General features: G+C 43.7%; 1 protein-coding gene across 1 annotated transcript in view; it reads right to left on the reverse strand.

Annotated features, from left to right (window-relative positions):
- The window catches only part of LOC124553253, a 286,386-nt gene that overhangs the window by 33,290 nt on the left and 230,578 nt on the right, over positions 1-22,518 (reverse strand). The window contains exon 19 of the mRNA XM_047127140.1: positions 16,339-16,458. Within this exon, the coding sequence (XP_046983096.1) occupies positions 16,339-16,458 (120 nt within the window). The remainder of the gene's footprint in view (positions 1-16,338; positions 16,459-22,518) is intronic.

Consider the following 22,518-nt stretch of genomic DNA (forward strand, 5'->3'; position numbering starts at 1 on the left):
GAAAGGGAAGCAGTGGTTGGGAAAGGAGTGAGACAGGGTTGTAGCCTCTCCCCGATGTTATTAAATCTGTATATTGAGCAAGCAGTGAAGGAAACAAAAGAAAAACTCGGAGTAGGTATTAAAATCCATGGAGAAGAATTAAAAACTTTGAGGTTCGCCGATGACATTGTAATTCTGTCAGAGACAACAAAGGACTTGGAAGAGCAGTTGAACGGAATGAACACTGTCTTGAAAGGAGGATATAAGATGAACATCAACAAAAGCAAAACGAGGATAATGGAATGTAGCCATTGCCAGTCTACATTTTATATCCTCTCTACTTCAACCATCGTCAGTTATTTTGCTCCCCAAATAGCAAAACTCGTTTACTACTTTAAGTGTCTCATTTCCTAATCTAATTCCCTCAGCATCACCCGACTTAATTCGACTACATTCCATTATCCTCGTTTTGCTTTTGTCGATGTTCATCTTGTATACTCCTTTCAAGACACTGTTCATTCCGTTCAACTGCTCTTCCAAGTCCTTTGTTGTCTCTGACAGAATTACAATGTCATCGGCGAACCTCAAAGTTTTTACTTCTTCTCCATGAATTTTAATACCTACTCCAAATTTTTCTTTTGTTTCCTTTACTGCTTGCTCAATATACAGATTGAATAACATCGGGGACAGGCTTCAACCCTGTCTCACTCCTTTCATCTACTTCTACATCTATACTCCGCGAGCCACCTTACGGTGTGTGGCGGAGGGTACTTATTGTACCACTATCTGATCCCCCCTTCCCTGTTCCATTCACGAATTGTGCGTGGGAAGAACGACTGCTTGTAAGTCTCCGTATTTGCTCTAATTTCTCGGATCTTTTCGTTGTGATCATTACGCGAGATATATGTGGGCGGTAGTAATATGTTGCCCATCTCTTCCCGGAATGTGCTCTCTCGTAATTTCGATAATAAACCTCTCCGTATTGCGTAACGCCTTTCTTGAAGTGTCCGCCACTGGAGCTTGTTCAGCATCTCCGTAACGCTCTCGCGCTGACTAAATGTCCCCATGACGAATCGCGCTGCTTTTCGCTGGATCATGTCTATCTCTTCTATTAATCCAACCTGGTAAGGATCCCATACTGATGAGCAATACTCAAGAATCGGACGAACAAGCGTTTTGTAAGCTACTTCTTTCGTCGATGAGTCACATTTTCTTAGAATTCTTCCTATGAATCTCAACCTGGCACCTGCTTTTCCCACTATTTGTTTTATGTGATCATTCCACTTCAGATCGCTCCGGATAGTAACTCCTAAGTATTTTACGGTCGTTACCGCTTCCAATGATTTACCACCTATGGCATAGTCGTACTGGAATGGATTTCTGCCCCTATGTATGCGCATTATATTACATTTATCTACGTTTAGGGAAAGCTGCCAGCTGTCGCACCATGCATTAATCCTCTGCAGGTCCTCCTGGAGTACGTACGAGTCTTCTGATGTTGCTACTTTCTTGTAGACAACCGTGTCATCTGCAAATAGCCTCACGGAGCTACCGATGTTGTCAACTAAGTCATTTATGTATATTGTAAACAATAAAGGTCCTATCACGCTTCCCTGCGGTACTCCCGAAATTACCTCTACATCTGCAGATTTTGAACCGTTAAGAATGACATGTTGTGTTCTTTCTTCTAGGAAATCCTGAATCCAATCACAAACCTGGTCCGATATTCCGTAAGCTCGTATTTTTTTCACTAAACGTAAGTGCGGAACCGTATCAAATGCCTTCCTGAAGTCCAGGAATATGGCATCAATCTGCTCGCCAGTGTCTACGGCACTGTGAATTTCTTGGGCAAATAGGGCGAGCTGAGTTTCACATGATCTCTGTTTGCGGAATCCATGTTGGTTATGATGAAGGAGATTTGTATTATCTAAGAACGTCATAATACGAGAACACAAAACATGTTCCATTATTCTACAACAGATTGACGTAAGCGAAATAGGCCTATAATTATTCGCATCTGATTTATGACCCTTCTTGAAAATGGGAACGACCTGCGCTTTCTTCCAGTCGCTAGGTACTTTACGTTCTTCCAGCGATTTACGATAAATTGCTGATAGAAAGGGGGCAAGTTCTTTAGCATAATCACTGTAGAATCTTAAGGGTATCTTGTCTGGTCCGGATGCTTTTCCGCTACTAAGTGATAGCAGTTGTTTTTCAATTCCGATATCGTTTATTTCAATATTTTCCATTTTGGCGTCCGTGCGACGGCTGAAGTCAGGGACCGTGTTACGATTTTCCGCAGTGAAACAGTTTCGGAACACTGAATTCAGTATTTCTGCCTTTCTTCGGTCGTCCTCTGTTTCGGTGCCATCGTGGTCAACGAGTGACTGAATAGGGGATTTAGATCCGCTTACCGATTTTACATATGACCAAAACTTTTTAGGGTTCTTGTTTAGATTGTTTGCCAATGTTTTATGTTCGAATTCGTTGAATGCTTCTCTCATTGCTCTCTTTACGCTCTTTTTCGCTTCGTTCAGCTTTTCCTTATCAGCTATGATTCGACTACTCTTAAACCTATGATGAAGCTTTCTTTGTTTCCGTAGTACCTTTCGTACATGATTGTTATACCACGGTGGATCTTTCCCCTCGCTTTGGACCTTAGTCGGTACGAACTTATCTAAGGCGTACTGGACGATGTTTCTGAATTTTTTCCATTTTTGTTCCACATCCTCTTCGTCAGAAATGAACGTTTGATGGTGGTCACTCAGATATTCTGCGATTTGTGCCCTATCACTCTTGTTAAGCAAATATATTTTCCTTCCTTTCTTGGCATTTCTTATTACACTTGTAGTCATTGATGCAACCACTGACTTATGATCACTGATACCCTCTTCTACATTCACGGAGTCGAAAAGTTCCGGTCTATTTGTTGCTATGAGGTCTAAAACGTTAGCTTCACGAGTTGGTTCTCTAACTACCTGCTCGAAGTAATTCTCGGACAAGGCAGTCAGGATAATGTCACAAGAGTCTCTGTCCCTGGCTCCAGTTCTGATTGTGTGACTATCCCATTCTATACCTGGTAGATTGAAGTCTCCCCCTATTATAATAGTATGATCACGAAATTCTTCACGACGTTCTGCAGGTTCTCTCTGAGGCGCTCAACTACTACGGTTGCTGATGCAGGTGGTCTATAGAAGCATCCGACTATCATATCTGACCCACCTTTGATACTTAACTTAACCCAGATTATTTCACATTCGCATTCGCTAATAACTTCACTGGATATTATTGAATTCTTTACTGCTATAAATACTCCTCCACCATTGGCGTTTATCCTATCCTTGCGGTATATATTCCATTCTGTGTCTAGGATTTCGTTACTGTTCACTTCCGGTTTTAACCAACTTTCCGTTCCTAATACTATATGCGCACTATTTCCTTCAATAAGAGATACTAATTCAGGAACCTTGCCCTGGATACTCCTGCAGTTTACCAATATTACGTTAACTTTTCCTGTTTTTGGTCTCTGAGGACGGACGTTCTTTATCAACGATGATAATGTCCTCTCTGGTAAGCCGTCAGGTATTTTATCGTTTTGCCCAAGGGGGGGGGGTCCCTCTAACCTAAAAAACCCCCGTGTGCACGCCACACGTACTCTGCTACCCTAGTAGCTGCTTCCGGTGTGTAGTGCACGCCTGACCTGTCTAAGGGGACCCTACAGTTCTCCACCCAATAACGGAGGTCGATGAATTTGCAACCATTATAGTCGCAGAGTCGTCTGAGCCTCTGGTTTAGACCCTCCACACGGCTCCAAACCAGAGGACCGCGATCGACTCTGGGCACTATGCTGCAGATATTAAGCTCAGCTTGCACTCCGCGTGCGATGCTGGTTGTCTTCACCAAATCAGCCAGCCGCCGGAAGGAACCAAGGATGGCCTCAGAACCCAAGCGGCAGGCGTCATTCGTTCCGACATGTGCTACTATCTGCAGCCGGTCACACCCAGTGCGTTCAATAGCTGCCGGAAGGGCCTCCTCCACATTACGGACGAGACCCCCCGGCAAGCACACCGAGTGCACACTGGCATTCTTCTCCGACCTACCCGCTATTTTCCTGAGGGGCTCCATAACCCGCCTAACGTTGGAGCTCCCTATAACTAATAGGCCCGCCCTCTGTGACTGTCGGGACCTTGCCGGAGAATCGGCCACTGGCCCAACAGGCGAGGCATCCTGTGGTGGCTCGGAAACGATGTCATCACCACTAGGAAGCACCCCGTACCTGTTGGAAAGGGGGAAGGCAGCTGCCACGCGGCCAGATCCCACCTTCGCCTTTCGGCCAGGCACGCGCGAGCCCACCACTGTCCGCCATTCACCCTGGAGTGATGGCTGACCGGTAAGATGCTCACTGCCGGAAGACGCAGCGACATCAGGGGTTCCATGTGATTCCAAGGCCACCGAAGTAGGCATAGGTCTCACCACAGTTGCCCCAACGCCACTACGAGCCGACGCCTGCGCCTCGAGCTCGATGAGCCTAACAGACAAAGCCTCCACCTGCCCCCGAAGAGTGGCCAATTCTCCTTGCGTCCGCTCACAACAACCACAGTCCCTACACATGACTATGTTTACCTTACTCTATACGGTGACAAATTCCCAAGATAATCTTCTGATGAGCTACTCTGATAATCAAGAAACACTCACTGAAATACGAGACGCGAAAACTACGCTAGGTTTTCCCAGAAAAACTATTTAAAAGCTAAGCGCAGCAAATAAGTACAAAAACGCTTTATACAAACAGTACTCGCTGCTGCTGGTGCTCTCGCTCTGGCTGTCACAAGACAACTGCTGATTCAAGTGGCTAGTGGCTAACGGCCGCGAAACAAACAAAAGACGGTTTTAGGGCGCTTTCTGTTCTAAACGATCAAGAAAACACTAAGAAATCTAACACGAAAACTACGTAAAGTTTTATCAAGAACTGTTAGTTACTATGCAGAGCAGATAAACACAAATAGAATCCCTTCCTTAGTGGAAGGTCGTAAACAAAACGCAAAATAAACGCTTTATACAAACAGTACTCGCTGCTGCTGGTGCTCTCGCTCTGGCTGTCACAACCACTGCTTCCCTTTCATGCCCCTCGACTCTTATAACTGCCATCTGGTTTGTGTACTATTGTGTAAGAAACAAATTTAAACTGTTAAATTGTCTATTATTCAATGACGAAATCCATACAATGTAAATTGTTTCACAGATTAATAAAGAAATCAAATCGAACTTCAGGTTCTTATTAAGTTTTGAATGAATATTTGTGCAGCTTTTTCCAAGCAGTGCTACATTACAGATAACTGCATCATCTGCAAAAAGTCTGAGGTTTCTATTAATATTGTCTGCAAGGTGATTAATATTCATCAAATGTGCCAACATATGTCCACGGGGCACACCTGAGGTTACTCCTACATCTGACAACGACTCTCCAACCGAGATAACGTGCCGTCTCCTGCCTACCGAGAAAACCTCAATCCGGCCATAAATTTCAGCTGATACGCCTCACTATTGTACTTTCATTAATAAATGTAACTCTGGTACTGAGTCAAATGCTTTTCGTATGTCTGTCGATACTGAATAAAGCCGACTATCTCAATCTGTGGCTCTCAGGAAGTCACACGAGAAAAGTGCGAGTTGCATTTCGTGTGACCTACGGTTTTTGGAATCTGTGCTGGCTGGTGTGGAGGAGGTATTTCTATTTGAGGTACCTCATTACATCTGAGCTCAGAATATGTTCTACGATTCTATGAGGTTCATTCAAATGGAACCCGGTCAGCGCGTCTACCTCCGCCTTACACATAAGGTGGCACCACGTAGCTGTAAGTATGGCAGCACCATCTATCGATAGAGAGTCTGACGCACGCACACTGTTTGATAGTGCATAGAGCCAGTGTGGTTTCGTGCTGAAGAGAAGGTACTCACACAAGTTATAAGTTATTGTACACTGCCGAACTTGCAGCCGAGTAAGCAGGAACGACGAGGAGTGCATTTTTTGGCAGCGGAGGGAGCCGGAGGCCGTGAAATGTATCGAAGACTACGTACGGTGAGTACAGTCCAATTAATTCGAGTGTTGTGGAATGGCGCAAATGATTCCTCGAGAGGTGCGAGTCACTGGAAGACGACGTTCGTCCCGGACAGCCTCATCCTGCCATCACAGCAGAAACGGTTGCAGAAGTGAAGGGTTTAGTCTCGGACAACTGCAGAATCACTGCGGATGAGGTCCGTCGGTTACTGGGTATCGGCACGGGCACCACCCACACCGTAATGCATCCACACCTGAACTTTCAAAAAATCTGTGTGCAGTGGTTTCCCCACCAACTGACCGCCGAACTGCACAGTACTCGAACGGTGCTGTCTTTGAGTCACCAGCAACGTTGTCGTGAGGAGGAATACGGCTTTCTGTTATGTATTGTCACAGATGATGAAACACGGTGCCACCATTTTGAACCGGAAAGCAAGCGTCAGAGCAAGCAGTGGAAACGTGTGACTTCACTAACTCCAAAGAAATCTAAGGCCGTGCACACCAGTGTTGGGAAAGTCACGATGTCCTTCTCTTTTGACCAGAAGGGCCCACTGTTTGTCGAGTTCCTGGAACGGGGAACCACCGTCAATGCTCAGAGTTATCGAGCCACCTTACAAAACCTTAGACGAGCCATCGAGTTGAAATGCTGAGCTGAGGTGCGTTGTCTAATGGCATTATCCTCCTGCACGATAACGTCCCCACACACACCGCCAATGTGGTGAAGATGACATTGCAACAATTTTGGTGGGAAATGCTGGAACATCCACTGTACAGTCCCAACCTTTAACCGTGTGACTTCCATGTGTTTAGACCTCTAAACCGAGCTATTCGCGGACATCGATTTGCAACGCACGATGAAGTGTGTGACTTTGATCCGACAGTAGCCTACTAGATTCTTCAAGTGTCACAATGGGATAAATGTGCCAACAGTTTTGGTGACTATTTTCGGGCACGTGTACTGTGTACGGCCACATTTTTGAGTTACTAAAATCGTTACCGTTACTTTACATTAGTGACCGGGTTTCATACGAATGCCCCTTATAGAAGAAAAGGATATCAATAATTCTGGATGGCGGTTTAGTGGATCACTCGTGCTACCCTTCTTGTGGATGGGTGCGACCAGTGCTTTCTTGCAACGAGAGGGCATTTGTGTAACAAAATAAGCTATTTATTGAGACCTCAGAATGTGTTCTGTGAACCTACCCCACTTTCTCGCCAGCTAGTTGTACCGAAAAGCTCTTTCCTCACTGATTTTGTTCACTTCATTAGTTACTGGATCTACTTAACTAATTTTCAGACCGTACAGTATAGGTAAAACTCGGAGCAATTAGAGCTCGCACGGGTGGCCCAATGATAAAGTCCAAGACTACTGAATCAAATAAGTCAGATTCCATCCTCGGAATCGTGTTAACAGAGATACGAGTGCCGACGATGTGACATATTGGAAGATGTTGCGTCGAGCGACTGTAGGGGGATATGAGATTACTTACACAAAATTTTGTGTCGGTGGGATGAATGGCAGCTAGCTCTACACATAGAAAAATGTAAATTAGAGTAGACAAGCAGGAGAAAGAAACTTGTAATGTTCGGATACAGCGTCAGTAGTGTTCTGGTCGATGCGATCACGTCACGTAAATACCTGGTCGCAATGCTGCAGAGTGATACGAAACGGAACGAGCACGTGAGGATTGTGATAGTGAAGGCGAGTGGTCAACTTTGGTTTATTGGGAGAATTTTAGGTAAGGTGGTTCATCTATACAGGGTACCGCATACAGAACCCTAGTGCGACCTATTCTCGAGCACTGCTCGAGTGGTTGGGATCAGTACCAGGTCGGATTAAAGGATGACATTGAATCAATTCAGAGGCAGGCTGCTAGATTTCTTACTGGTAGGTTTAAACAGTAACAAATCTTACAGAGATACTCTGGGAACTCCAATGGGAATCCCTGGAGGAAAGATGACATTCTTTTCCAGGAATGCTACTGAAAAAAATTTAGAGAATTGGCATTTGAAACTGACTGCAGAATGATCCTAGTGACGCCAACATACATTTCGCATTAGGACCACGAACATACGAGACGTTAAGGCTCGTACACAGGCATACAGGCAGTTGAAACTTCCTGGCAGTTTAAAACTGTGCTGTACCGAGACTGGAACTCGGGACCTTCGCCTTTACTGGGCAAGCGCTCTGCTGTCTGAGCTACCTGAGCAAGACTTACACCCTGTTCTCACAGCTCAGTACCTCATCTCCTACCTTCCAAACTTCCCATTCATTCTGCATACAGGCAGTTGTTTTTCCCTCACTCTACCTGTGAGCGGAACACGAAAGGCTACAACTAGTAGGAGTAGTAGTAGAAGTAGTAATAGTAGTACAGGGCACCCTCCAACATGCACCATGCAGTGGCTTGCAGAGTATGTATGTATGTAGATGCAGACCAGTTGTTCCCTACCTTTCTTAGACCATTACCCCTGAATGCAATCGGACATTAGTTAGCACTCCGACCCACCCCGTCCCCCTTCTCCACATTATCACTAACTTTAGCACCTAACTAAACTTTAGAATGGAATACTTTTCTTGGAACACTATTTACATTGTGTGTGTGTGTGTGTGTGTGTGTGTGTGTGTGTGAACGAAGAATGATGACATTCGTGGTGCATTGCAAGAGCTACCCGCAACTCTTTCTCAGAAAAGGAATCTAACTATCCAAAGTGAGGGTATGACACTCGATACAAAACATACTTCCCCTGCATTACTCCTCTCCAGTGCGGCACTTGCCTGACCTGCATTCTTCAGTCCCATTTAAAATCAAGCAAAAGCAGATTTGTGTACTATACTCACTGTTCGTAAATCACTTCACTGCCGCATTCCTTACTTCTCGATTGGCAGAAATTGGACAACTTCAGTTGTTCAAGCTTTATGTCTTCTTCTTCTTCTTCCACTACTACTACTAACTCTGTCCAGCACTATGATAGCCCTTAGGTAGTTACTGCTGTGTTGAGCTGGCAAATTATTAATTTATCTGTTTCGAACCAAATAATGAACCAATTTCTGGGCTATTGAAGGTACTACCTACAACTTGGAGAAGGCATTATCTTGAGATATTTAGCATTTGTTACATATACGTTTCACTTTTATCATAAGCGATGTAAGGGACAAAGCACAACATGCGTGTGTAGTCGGTGGACTATGTGAGGAACCTGTAACCTCCACTGCACTAACTGAGAAAAAATAGTTGTTGTTGTTGTGGTCTTCAGTCCTGAGACTGGTTTGATGCAGAGGACGCCATCATCATTTAACCGTACAGTAAAGCTGCATGCCCTCGGGAAAAATTACGGCTGTAGTTTCCCCTCGCTTTCAGCCGTTCGCAGTACCAGCACAGCGAGGCCGTTTTGGTTAGTCTTACAAGGCCAGATCAGTCAATCGTCCAGACTGTTGCCCTTGCAACTACTGAAAAAGCTGCTGCCCCTCTTCAGGAACCACACGTTTGTCTGGCCTCTCAACAGATACCCCTCCGTTGTGGTTGCACCTACGGTACGGCCATCTGTATCGCTGAGGCACGCGAGCCTCCCCGCCGACGGCAAGGTCCGTGGTTCTGGGGGGGAAAAATAGTGATCAAAAGGATCCGGACACCCCCAAAAACATACATTTTAGATATTAGTTGCCTTGTGCCGCCATCTACTGCCAGGTACTCCATATTAGCAATCTCAGTAGTCATTACACATAGTGAGAGAGCAGAATGGGGTGTTCTGCGGAACTCTCAGACTTTGAACGTGTTCAGGTGACTGGGTGCCACTTGCGTCATATGTCTGTACGTGAGATTTCCACACTACTAAACATCCCTAGGTCCACTGTTTTCGATGTGATAATGAAGTGAAAACGTGAAGGGACACTTACAGCACAAAAGTGTACGGGCCGATTTCATCTGTTGACTGACAGAGACCACCGACAGCTGAAGTGGGTCGTAATGTGTAATGGACAGACATCTATCCAGGCCGTCATACAGGAATTTGATACTGCATCGGGATCCACTGCAAGTACTATAACAGTTAGTCAGGAGGTGAGAAAACTTGGATTTCAGGCTAGAGCGGCTCCTCATTAGCCACACATCACGCTGGTGAATGCCGAATGACGTCTTGTTCGGTGTAAGGAGCATAAATGTTGGACAATTGAACAGTGGAAAAACGTTGTGTGGAGTGACAAACCGTGGTACACAATGTGGCGATCCGATGGCAGGGTGTGGGTATGACGAATGCCCGGTGAACGTCATCTGCCAGTCTGTGTAGTGCAAACAGTACAATTCAGAGGTTACGGTGTGGTTGTGTTTTTTTTTGGAGAGAGCTTGCACCCTCTGTTGTTTTGTGTGGCACTGTCACAGTACAGGCCTACACTGACGTTCGAGCACCTTGTCGCTTACCACTGTCGAAGAGCAATGTTTCGACACAATCGAGCACCTGTTCGTAATGCACGGCCTGTGGCAGAGTGGTTATAGGACAATAACATCCCTGTAATGGACTGGCCTGCACAAAGTCCCGACTTCAGGCCTACAGAACACCTTCGAGATGTTTCGGAACGCCGACTTCGTGCCAGGCCCCACCGACCGACATCGATACCTCTCCTCAGTGCTGCATTCTGTGAAGAATGGGCTGCCATTCCCCAAGAAACCTTCCAGCACCTGATTGAATGTATGCCTGCAAGAGTAGAAACTGTCATCGAGTCAACAGTGGGCCAACACCATACGGAATTCCAGCACTGCCGACGGAGGGCAGCACGAACTTGCAAGTCATTTTCAGCCAGCTGTCGAGATACTTTTGATCACATTGTGTACAGTCAGTATTACAGTAATTGTGATAATAGTAATGATCTTTTGAAAATAATTTAGTTTCATGCAAACAGAATTGGATTGTTTGGTTTTTACCCCTCAGAAAATTTCATTTTACTCCTCAGGGGGTAATTACCCCCAGGTTGGAAACCACTCACACACAGAGTCCTAGGATTTTTATCTATCACTTAGCACTTCTCTCACCTCTATTAATGTGAAAAACTGTTACTTGCACCGCGGTTCAGTTTTCACGTTAAGCTATTGGTGCCCCTATAACTGGAAGAGAAAGTCAGTGGAGATGTGGAGGGAATACCGTCTCCACTAGGATCCTGCCTAGCAGAGCACAGCCCAGTGTTCAGAATGACCTTCAGATCGACGACAGTTTTACTTTTACGTCATAAGGGAGTGTTCGAGCTCGACTGGCAGTTTCCGTGTGGACGCACACGAATAAAAATGATTAATTATCTTCCGTTTCTTGTTAAGATTGTACATTCTGTGTGTGGGTGTTCTAGACAGGTACGTGTGTCATTACACGAGAGCTGAAATCGTGGACCAACGTCCGAGGGCACTGCAGATATGCAGCGTGGTCCGGCATTCTTTCAATACTCAATCGGGAGGCACACCAGAGAATGTGTACTGCCTGCTGCCGCTTTCTCTTTTGTTTTATACTGGTTACAGAGCAGTTGTAATATCATACCTGCCCCGTGTGAGATGCCAGATCTCAGTGCTGCTGTCCCCTCCCCGCCTACCGCATTTCTGCCCATCAGAACGCTGAGCGCCTGATTAAAGATATTTTTCCGTGTAGAATTCCATTATTTCAAATTTGTATCCTCCAAAGGATACTAATTTAAATTATAATGTTATGCTGTGTGTACAGGGTGAGAGAAGTTCCCGATTTCAAAATTAAACATCACAAAAACTATGAGGCTCGTTCAATAACATATTTATTGTTAAGAGTCAGAAAATGGTGACAATATACATCCACTTTTGTTGTCCGTATCCTATTTTTCTACACAGTCTCCATCACATTCTACGGCAATGCGCCAATGTTGTCAAAGAGTGTGTATTCACTGGTGGTAAAAGCTCTTGTCAGGGTGTGTTTCAGTGCTACTGTGAATTGTGAAACGGATAACATGAAGGAGCAATGGATTCGCATCAAATGCTGTTTCGAGTTGAAGAACACTGCAGCTGAAACACACGGGTGCTGCCAAAGGCATTCGATGAGAGTACACTGTAGAGCTAGAAAACTTGAGAGTTTTGAGCACTTTGAGAAAAACTAAGAATTTGTGGCAGACTACAAACATTTTGCTCGACAGTCGACGTGCACGATACCAGAAACGATCACATAATGCACGAGCTGATTCGCGAAGACTGAAGGCGGACAATTCGTGGTAAGACTCGGGCTATCGTACGGTACGTATCGACAAATTCTAGACGAGGAACTGAATGTAAGATGAATTGCAGCAGAGTCTGTCACTCACCTTCTCAGATTCGACCGACAAAACCTCAGGATTCGGACGTGCACTGAGCTGCAATAAAGGGTTCGAGAGTATGCAAAATCCTTATCTAGAGTCGTAACAGGTCACGAATCTCAGGTCTGAGGTCGACAAGATCGCAGTGACGTGAAGTCAGTGCCAATCGTATTTTTTGACGTTTGGGGAGTAGTGCATAATGATTTTATTCCATTCGGTCAGCCTATCAGCGGACAACTTTACTCTGTGCCTAAGGAATAATGTTTGGCACAAATGGCCAGAGTTACGGAAAAAGAAAGGTCGATCGGTGCACCGTGAGAAAGCACCCGTGCGCGCCTCGCTCAGTGTGAAGGAACTGATGGCCAAAACAACACAGCAACGCTCCCCACCCTCCCTACTTGCCAGGCCTAGCACTGTCCTACTTCTACCTGTCCCTGAAGATGAAAATTGGGTTGAAAGGGTGACATTTTGACTCGACTAAGAACACCTCACAGGAATCACAACACATCCCGAACACCCTTCATCCTGTATACTTCCAGGGGTGCTTCAAAAAATGGGAACAACACTGGGGTCATTGCATATAAGCCTGATGTGACTACTTTGAAGGTGGCAGAGGAAACTAGGACGTAAGTATAGTTTTCCAAATTTTGCAGTGAAATTCTCGGATATTTTGGGTAGCACCTCGTACACTGCTGGGAACTATATTCCAGCTTGTGATACCTTATGTTGCTGAGTGGGTCCCATCAACCAACATAAGTAACTTCAAATTTTTATTTTTAAATATTTGCTAATTTTCTAACTACAGTGTATTTTGTTTGATAACCAACTGCTTTAAGAACACTTGACAACAACCATTTGTCAAAACTGAAAACTGCAATTGGAATACAAAATATTTTAACACCCTCAAGCAGCATAACTTCATTCAAAACTATGTGGGCCGTATTTTTTTTTTACACCTCCGATCACTCCGCAAAGGCAGAAAGTGGACATGCGCACATGCACTGTAGGCAACTGCGCAACTCTTGCGCTACACACTCCGCCATTGCCGACCTCAAGACATCAGTCTGCAATGCCTACAGCCACATAAACATGGCTGCCGTCATTGTTGCTCCCATCAAGTGTGAATTACGAAGTGTAATTCGGTTTCTGCAAGCAGAAGGGAATAGTGCAGCAGAAATTCATTGGAGAATGAGCTAAGTGTATTGTGAAAACTTCACGACTGATGGTGTTGTGTGTGAATGGTGCCAAAAGTTTAAAAATGGCCAAAATGATGTGCACAATGAAGGGGGCCAAGGACGCAAGTCTGTCGTTACAGCTGACCTCGTCGAACGAGTTGACAGAATGGTTAGAGAAAAATCATAGGTTCACCGTAACTGCTTTGTCTATGAAAATTCCAGAAGTTTCAAGATCTGACATGTTGTTGTTGTGGTCTTCAGTCCTGAGACTGGTTTGATGCAGTTCTCCATGCTACTCTATCCTGTACAAGCTGCTTCATCTCCCAGTACTTACTGCAACCTACATCCTTCTATATCTGCTTAGTGTATCCGATCTTGGTCTCCCTCTATGATTTTTACCCTCCACGCTGCCCTCCAATACTAAATTGGTGATCCCTTCATGCCTCACAACATGTCCTACCAACCAATCCCTCCTTCTAGTCAAGTTGCACCAAAAATTTCTCTTCTCCCCAATTCTATTTAATACATCCTCATTAGTTATGTGATCTACCCATCTAATCTTCAGCATTCTTCTGTAACACCACATTTCAAAAGCTTCTATTCTCTTCTTGTCCAAACTAGTTATCGTCCATGTTTCACTTCCAAACATGGCTACACTCCATACAAATACTTTCATTATCCTCGTTTTGTTTTTGTTGATGTTCATCTTATATCCTCCTTTCAAGACACTATCCATTCCGTTCAACTGCTCTTTTAAGTCCTTTGCTGTCTCTGACAGAATTACAATGTCATCGGCAAACCTCAAAGTTTTTATTTCTTCTCCATGGATTTTAATACCTACTCTGAATATTTCTTTTGTTTCCTTCACTGCTTGCTCAATATACAGATTGGATAACATCGGGGATAGGCTACAACCCTGTCTCACTCCCTTCCCAAGCACTGCTTCCCTTTCGTGTCCCTCGACTCTTATAACTACCATCTGGTTTCTGTACAAATTGTAAATAGCCTTTTGCTCCCTGTATTTTACCAAGCCACCTTCAGAATTTGAAAGAGAGTATTCCAGTCAACATTGTCAAAAGCTTTCTCTAAGTCTACCTTAATCTAGCTTCTAAGATAAGTCGTAGGGTCAGTATTGCCTCAAGTGTTCCAATATTTCTACGGAATCCAAACTGATCTTCCTCGAGGTCTGCTTCTACCAGTTTTTCCATTCGCCTGTAAAGAATCCGCGTCAGTATTTTACATCTGTGACTTATTTAAGTGATTGTTCGGTAATATTTTCACATCTGTCAGCACCTGCTTTCTTTGGGATTGGAATTATTATATTCTTCTTGAAGTCTGAGGGTATTTCGCTTGTCTCATACATCTTGCTCACCAGACGGTAGAGTTTTGTCAGGACTGGCTCTCCCAAGGCTGTCAGTAGTTCTAATGGAATGTTGTCTACTCCCGGGGCCTTGTTTTGACTTAGGTCTTTCAGTGCTCTATCAAATTCTTCACGCATTATCGTATCTCCCATTTCATCTTCATCTACATCCTCTTTCATTTCCATAATATTGTCCTCAAGTACATCGCCCTTGTATAGACCCGCTATATACTCCTTCCTTACTCTATATACTCCACCTTACTGCTTTCCCTTCTTTGCTTAGAACTGGTTTTCCATCTGAGCTCTTGATATTCATACAAGTGGTTCTCTTTTCTCCAAAGGTCTCTTTAATTTTCCTGTAGGCAGTATCTATCTTACCCCTAGTGAGATAAGCCTCTACATCCTTACATTTGTCCTCTAGCCATCCCTGCTTAGCCATTTTGCACTTCCTGTCGATCTCATTTTTGAGACGTTTGTATTCCTTTTTGCCTGTTTTATTTACTGCATTTTTATATTTTCTCCTTTCATCAATTAAAGTCAATATTTCTTCTGTTACGCAAGGATTTCTACTAGTCCCCATCTTTTTACCTACTTGATCCTCTGCTGCCTGCACTATTTCATCTCTCAAAGCTACCCATTCTTCTTCTACCGTATTTCTTTCCCCTGTTCTTGTCAATCATTCCCTAGTGCTCTCTCTAAAACTCTCTACGACGTCTGCTTCTTTCAGTTTATCCAGGTCCCATCTCCTTAAATTCCTACCTTTTTGTAGTTTTGTCCATTTTAGTCTACAGTTCATAACCAATAGATTATGGTCAGTGTCCACATCTACCCTTGTAAATGTCTTACAGTTTAAAACCTGATTCCTAAATCTCTGTCTTACCATTATATAATCTATCTGAAACCATCCAGTGTCTCCAGGTCTCTTCCACATATACAGCCTCCTTTCGTGATTCTTGAACCAAGTGTTAGCTATGATTAAGTTGTGCTCTGTGCAAAATTCTACCAGACGGCTTCCTCTTTCATTTCTTAGCCCCAATCCAAATTCACCTACAACGTTTCCTTCTCTCCCTTTTCCTACTACTGAATTCCAATCACCCATGACTATTAAATTTTCGTCTCCCTTCACTATCTGAATAATTTCTTTTATTTCATCATACATTTCTTCAATTTCTTCGTCATCTGCAGAGCTAGTTGGCATATAAACTTGTACTACTGTAGTAGGCATGGGCTTCGTGTCTATCTTGGCCACATACACTCTAGAATTACTAAACATTTAGGCTACAAAAAACTTTGACATTATTGGCGGCAACATTTTTTGAAGAGGGTATTGCAAAGCCTGGCCACAGGTACAATAAATGTCTCAATGTTTTTGGTGATTATGTTGAAAAGTAACCAAAGACTGCACACTCAAAATTGCCATTCAGAGGTGGCAGAAAATATGAGAACTGCCAGCACAGATGAGCAGCCAACCGACCTTTGAAACAGAGGGCCACAGTGCGCGCAGGGCCTCCCTGAAGGCGATCATCTCGCGTGGCGACGCGAAGTACAGCACCCAGTCTCCGCTTGTGGCGTGCACCTCGCGGCACGAGAACTCCTGCAACAGGGGCACACGTACCGTCAGCGTAGTAAAATGAAGTTACCAGGAGGTAGAGTGAATAGCCATTACTTATGAGAGTAGACTGGTAAGTCTGTGATTTCTGTATACAAAATAATGTTATTAAACAAAAACTTTACTTTCTCGACATTCTCTCCTTTCAGCTCAGTACCTTTATCATCTTTTATTCATTTTTTAATCCTTCCAAGAAATACTATTTTTCAAGGTATGTAAAATAGAAAATTTGTTCAAGCACTATGTTTTCACTGGCCCAAATTTCTTCTGACCGAGTCAATGTTTGAGGTATGTGAGGATGCAGAAGTCACTCCAAGATAAATATGGAGAGTAGGGTGGATAGGTATCAGCTCGTAGCTTAATTCCATAAATTTTGCCACGGAAAAACAGACATGTAGTTGTGCCGACTGTCCTGGCGAAAGAGAACCCTTAGCTTCTATCAACTGGAGTTTTCTTTTTAAATATATTCTTGTGGAATTGATCCTGATGCAGCACAATACGAGAATGTTCCATTTACCCTTTGCAAGGTAGTTAAAGTAGTTATAAATTCACTGTAGAACTGTGCTTGATATCAATATTACCAGCAGTGACAGTTGCAGATGTCATGTATCAAAATAGAAGTTGGGCAAAATAGCAGTCTATAAATATCACACCTTGAGAATTGCAAAAGACTGTCACCATGAGCCTTGGCACTGACAAAATAGTTTTTTTAAGGATTAGTTCATTGAGGGAAATCTATTTGTAGGATTGTGCTTTTGTTTTGTGTTGAATGTAATGGGTCTACACTGGTGACCAAAATTAAAGCAACAAACCAAAATTTTGCAAGGTTGCATTTATTTTGCCACAAAACAATATACTAGTGTGATAGTAAAGTAGAAACAATATAAAGAATACAGAATTTAAACAACTGCACCATGCATAATGGTAGACAAAAATGTTCTTTGTTTTTTCCACCTTAACAGATTTACACACAGATTCCGACAACTGGTTAATGCATTCATTTTTCTCCATTTTCGTTAAATCACACACAATTACTGCATTTAGATGCTCTCTACAATGCTCTAATCTTACACAGAATAGATATATGACTTCAATGCAAATAAGAAACTTGTAATTTGGGTATGATCTCTCATCAAAGTCATGAACTTATCAGCCTGACCTCACATTTTTAAGAGAAATATTTTTTTAGTATTGCCAATACATGCACTAAAAACCATTCCCACCTTCTGAAACATCTAGTTTCTAAAGGAATGTGTCTGAGCATGTTACTCAGACCTCAGATTGAGGGGACCCATGTGTTGTAGGGAAGAGGGAAAACAGAAGTGAAAGGGCAGGAATCATAGAAAGCAGATAATACAGGGTGATTCAAAAAGAATACCACAACTTCAGGAATTTAAAACTCTGCAACGACAATAGGCAGAGCTAAGCACTATCTGTCGGCGAATTGAGGGAGCTATAAAGTTTCATTTAGTTGTACATTTGTTTGCTTGAGGCGCTGTTGACTAGGCGTCAGCGTCAGTTGATGCTAAGATGGCGACCACTCAACAGAAAGCTTTTTGTGTTATTGAGTACGGCAGAAGTGAATCGACGACAGTTGTTCAGCGTGCATTTCCAATGAAGTATGGTGTTAAACCTCCTGGATAGGTGGTGAATTAAACGTTGGTATAAACAGTTTACAGAGAATGGGTGTTTGTCCAAAGGGAAAAGTTCTGGATGGCCGAGAACGAGTGATGAAAATGTAGCACGCATCCAGCAAGCATTTGTTCGCAGCTCAGGAAAATCGACTCGCAGAGCTAGCAGAGAGCTGCAAATTCCACAATCAACTGTTTGGAGAGTCCTACGAAAAAGGTTAGTTATGAAACCTTATCGTCTGAACGTCAACTACCCGAGGCGATGGATCGGCCCGTGACAGAGCACTTCATCACTGGCCTCCAAGAAGCCCTGATCTTACCCCCTGCGATTTTTTCTTATGGGGGTATGTTAAGGATATGGTGTTTTGGCCACCTCTCCCAGCCACCATTGATGATTTGAAACGAGAAATAACAGCAGCTATCCAAACTGTTACGCCTGATATGCTACAGAGAGTGTGGAACGAGTTGGAGTATCAGGTTGATATTGCTCGTGTGTCTGGAGGGGGCCATATTGAACATCTCTTAACTTGTTTTTGAGTGAAAAAAAACCTTTTTAAATACTCTTTGTAATGATGTATAACAGAAGGTTATATTATGTTTCTTTCATTAAATACACATTTTTAAAGTTGTGGTATTCTTTTTGAATCACCCTGTACATTGGTTCGGTTAGAACTGTGCCAGATTCAGTCCATAAATGATACACACATCAAAAAAATTTTTGCATCACCCTAGTTCCCAGAACTCTTGAAAATAGATGTTGACTGTGGATATTGTATCACAGACACAGTCCCTTTGACTGTTCAGAGATGTCACTAAACCCGCCCAAAGATGCAAACAACCATGCATGAGCAAAGCACCTATTAGACAGATGGGGTCCGACAGCCAATCAGTTCCCATCATTCCACCAGGAAGGAGGTACACAGTTCGTGTTGTCTGTAGTTCAACCGTGCCTGGATGGCCAATACTACAGTTTGATCATGTTCGCATTGTTACTTTGTGCCAGGAAGGGCACTCAACAAGCGAAGTGTCCAGGTGTCTCAAGAGTGAATCAAAGCGATGTTGTTCAGTCATGGAGAAGATAGAGAAAGACAGGAACTGTAAATGACATGCCTCGTTCAGGCTGCCCAAGGGCTACTACTGCAGTGGATGACTGCTACCTATGGATTACGGCTCGGAGGAACCCTGACAGCAACACCACCGTGTCGAATAATCTTTTTCGTAGAGCCACAGGATGTCGTGTTATGATGTTTTGGTTCCATGTTGTTTTGGGGTGGCATTATGTGGGGCTGACGGATGCTTCTGTTGGTCACGGAAGGCACCGTAATGGCTGTACGATATGTCAACGCCATCCGACCAATAGTGCAACCATATTGGCAACATGTTGGCAAGGCATTCATATTGGCAACATGTTGGCAAGGCATTCATCTTCATTGACAACAATTTGCGCCCCCATCGTGACCTCCTTCAGGATAACGACATCGCTGGACTAGAGTGGCCAGCATGTTCTCCACACATGATCCTTACTGAACATGCCTGTGATAGATTGGAAAGGGCTGCTTATGGACGACGTGACCCACCAACCTCTCTGAGGGACCTATGCTGAATCGCCATTGAGGAGTGGGACAATCTGGACCAACAGTGCCTTCTACATCTACATCTACATCCATACTCTGCAAGCCACCTGACGGTGTGTGGCGGAGGGTACCTTGAGTACCTCTATCGGTTCTCCCTTCTATTCCAGTCTTGTATTGTTCGTGGAAAGAAGGATTGTCGGTATGCCTCTGTGTGAGCTCTAATCTCTCTGATTTTATCCTCATGGTCTCTTCGCGAGATATACGTAGGAGGGAGCAATATACTGCTCGTCTCTTCGGTGAAGGTATGTTCTCGAAACTTTAACAAAAGCCCGTACCGAGCTACTGAGCGTCTCTCCTGCAGAGTCTTCCACTGGAGTTTATCTATCATCTCCGTAACGCTTTTGCGATTACTAAATGATCCTGTAACGAAACGCGCTGCTCTCCGTTGGATCTTCTCTATCTCTTCTATCAACCCTGTCTGGTACGGATCCCACACTACTGAGCAGTATTCAAGCAGTGGGCGAACAAGCGTACTGTAACCTACTTCCTTTGTTTTCGGATTGCATTTCCTTAGGATTCTTCCAACGAATCTCCGTCTGGGATCTGCTTTACCGACGATCAACTTTATATGATCATTCCATTTTAAATCACTCCTAATGCATACTCCCAGATAATTTATGGAATTAACTGCTTCCAGTTGCTGACCTGCTATTTTGTAGCTAAATGATAAGGGATCTATCTTTCTAAGTATTCACAGCACATTACACTTGTCTACATTGAGATTCAATTGCCATTCCCTGCACCATGCGTCAATTCGTTGCAGATCCTCCTGCATTTGAGTACAATTTTCCATCATTACAACCTCTAGATACTCCACAGCATCATCTGCAAAAAGCCTCAGTGAACTTCCGATGTCATCCACCAAGTCATTTATGTATATTGTGAATAGCAACGGTCCTATGACACTCCCCTGCGGCACACCTGAAATCACTCTTACTTCGGAAGACTTCTCTCCATTGAGAATGACATGCTGCGTTCTGTTATCTAGGAACTCCTCAATCCAATCACACAATTGGTCTGATATACATATGCTCTTACTTTGTTCATTAAACGACTGTGGGGAACTGTATCCAACGCCTTGCGGAAGTCAAGAAACACGGCATCTACCTGTGAACCCGTGTCTATGGCCCTCTGAGTCTCGTGGACGAATAGCGCGAGCTGGGTTTCACACGACCGTCTTTTTCGAAACCCATGCTGACTCCTACAGAGTAGATTTCTAGTCTCCAGAAAAGTCATTATACTCGAACATAATACATGTTCCAAAATTCTACAACTGATCGATGTTAGAGATATAGGTCTATAGTTCTGCACATCTGTTCGACGTCCCTTCTTGAAAACGGCGATAACCTGTGCCCTTCTCCAATCCTTTGGAACACTACGCTCTTCTAGAGACCTATGGTACACCGCTGCAAGAAGGGGGGCAAGTTCCTTCGCGTACTCTGTGTAAAATCGAACCTGTATCCCATCAGGTCCAGCGGCCTTTCCTCTTTTGAGCGATTTTAATTGTTTCTCTATCCCTCTGTCGTCTATTTCGATATCTACCATTTTGTCATCTGTGCGACAATCTAGAGAAGGAACTACAGTGCAGTCTTCCTCTGTGAAACAGCTTTGGAAAAAGACATTTAGTATTTCGGCCTGTAGTCTGTCATCCTCTGTTTCAGTACCATTTTGGTCACAGAGTGTCTGGAAATTTGATTTGATCCACCTACCACTTTGACATAAGACCAAAATTTCTTAGGATTTTCTGCCAAGTCAGTACATAGAACTTTACTTTCGAATTCATTGAACGCCTCTCGCGTAGCCCTCCTCACACTACATTTCGCTTCACGTAATTTTTGTTTATCTGCAAGGCTTTGGCTATGTTTATGTTTGCTGTGAAACTCCCTTTGCTTCCGCAGCAGTTTTCTAACTCGGTTGTTGTACCACGGTGGCTCTTTTCCATCTCTTACGATCTTGCTTGGCACATACTCATCTGACGCATATTGTACGATGGTTTTGAACTTTGTCCACTGATCCTCAACACTATCTGTACTTGAGACAAAACTTTTGTGTTGGCCCATCAGGTACTCTGTAATCTGCTTCTTGTCACTTTTGCTAAACAGAAAAATCTTCCTACCTTTTTTAATATTTCTATTTGCAGCAGAAATCATCGATGCCGTAACCGCTTTATGATCGCTGATTCCCTGTTCTGCGTTAACTGTTTCAAATAGTTCGGGTCTGTTTGTCACCAGAAGGTCTAATATGTTATCACCATGAGTCGGTTCTCTGTTTAACTGCTCAAGATAGTTTTCAGATAAAGCACTTAAAAAAATTTCACTGCATTCTTTGTCCCTGCCACCCGTTATGAACGTCTGAGTCTCCCAGTCTATATCCGGCAAATTAAAATCTCCACCCAGAACTATAACATGGTGGGGAAACCTACTCGAAATATTTTCCAAATTATCCTTCAGGCGCTCAGCCACAACAGCTGCTGAGCCTGGGGGCCTATAGAGACATCCAATTACCACGTCTGAGCCTGCTTTAACCGTGACCTTCACCCAAATCATTTCACATTTCGGATCTCCGTCAATTTCCTTCGATACTATTGCACTTCTTATCGCTATAAACATGCCTCCCCCTTCACTGTCCAGCCTGTCTCTGCGGTATACATTCCAATCTGAGTTTAGGATTTCATTACTGTTTACGTCTGGTTTCACCCAGCTTTCTGTCCCTAGTACTATATGGGCGTTGTGACCGTTTATTAATGAGAGCAGTTCTGGGACCTTTCTATAGACGCTCCT

The sequence above is a fragment of the Schistocerca americana genome, chromosome 11 (assembly GCF_021461395.2).
Source record: "Schistocerca americana isolate TAMUIC-IGC-003095 chromosome 11, iqSchAmer2.1, whole genome shotgun sequence".
NCBI classification, from domain to species: domain Eukaryota; kingdom Metazoa; phylum Arthropoda; class Insecta; order Orthoptera; family Acrididae; genus Schistocerca; species Schistocerca americana.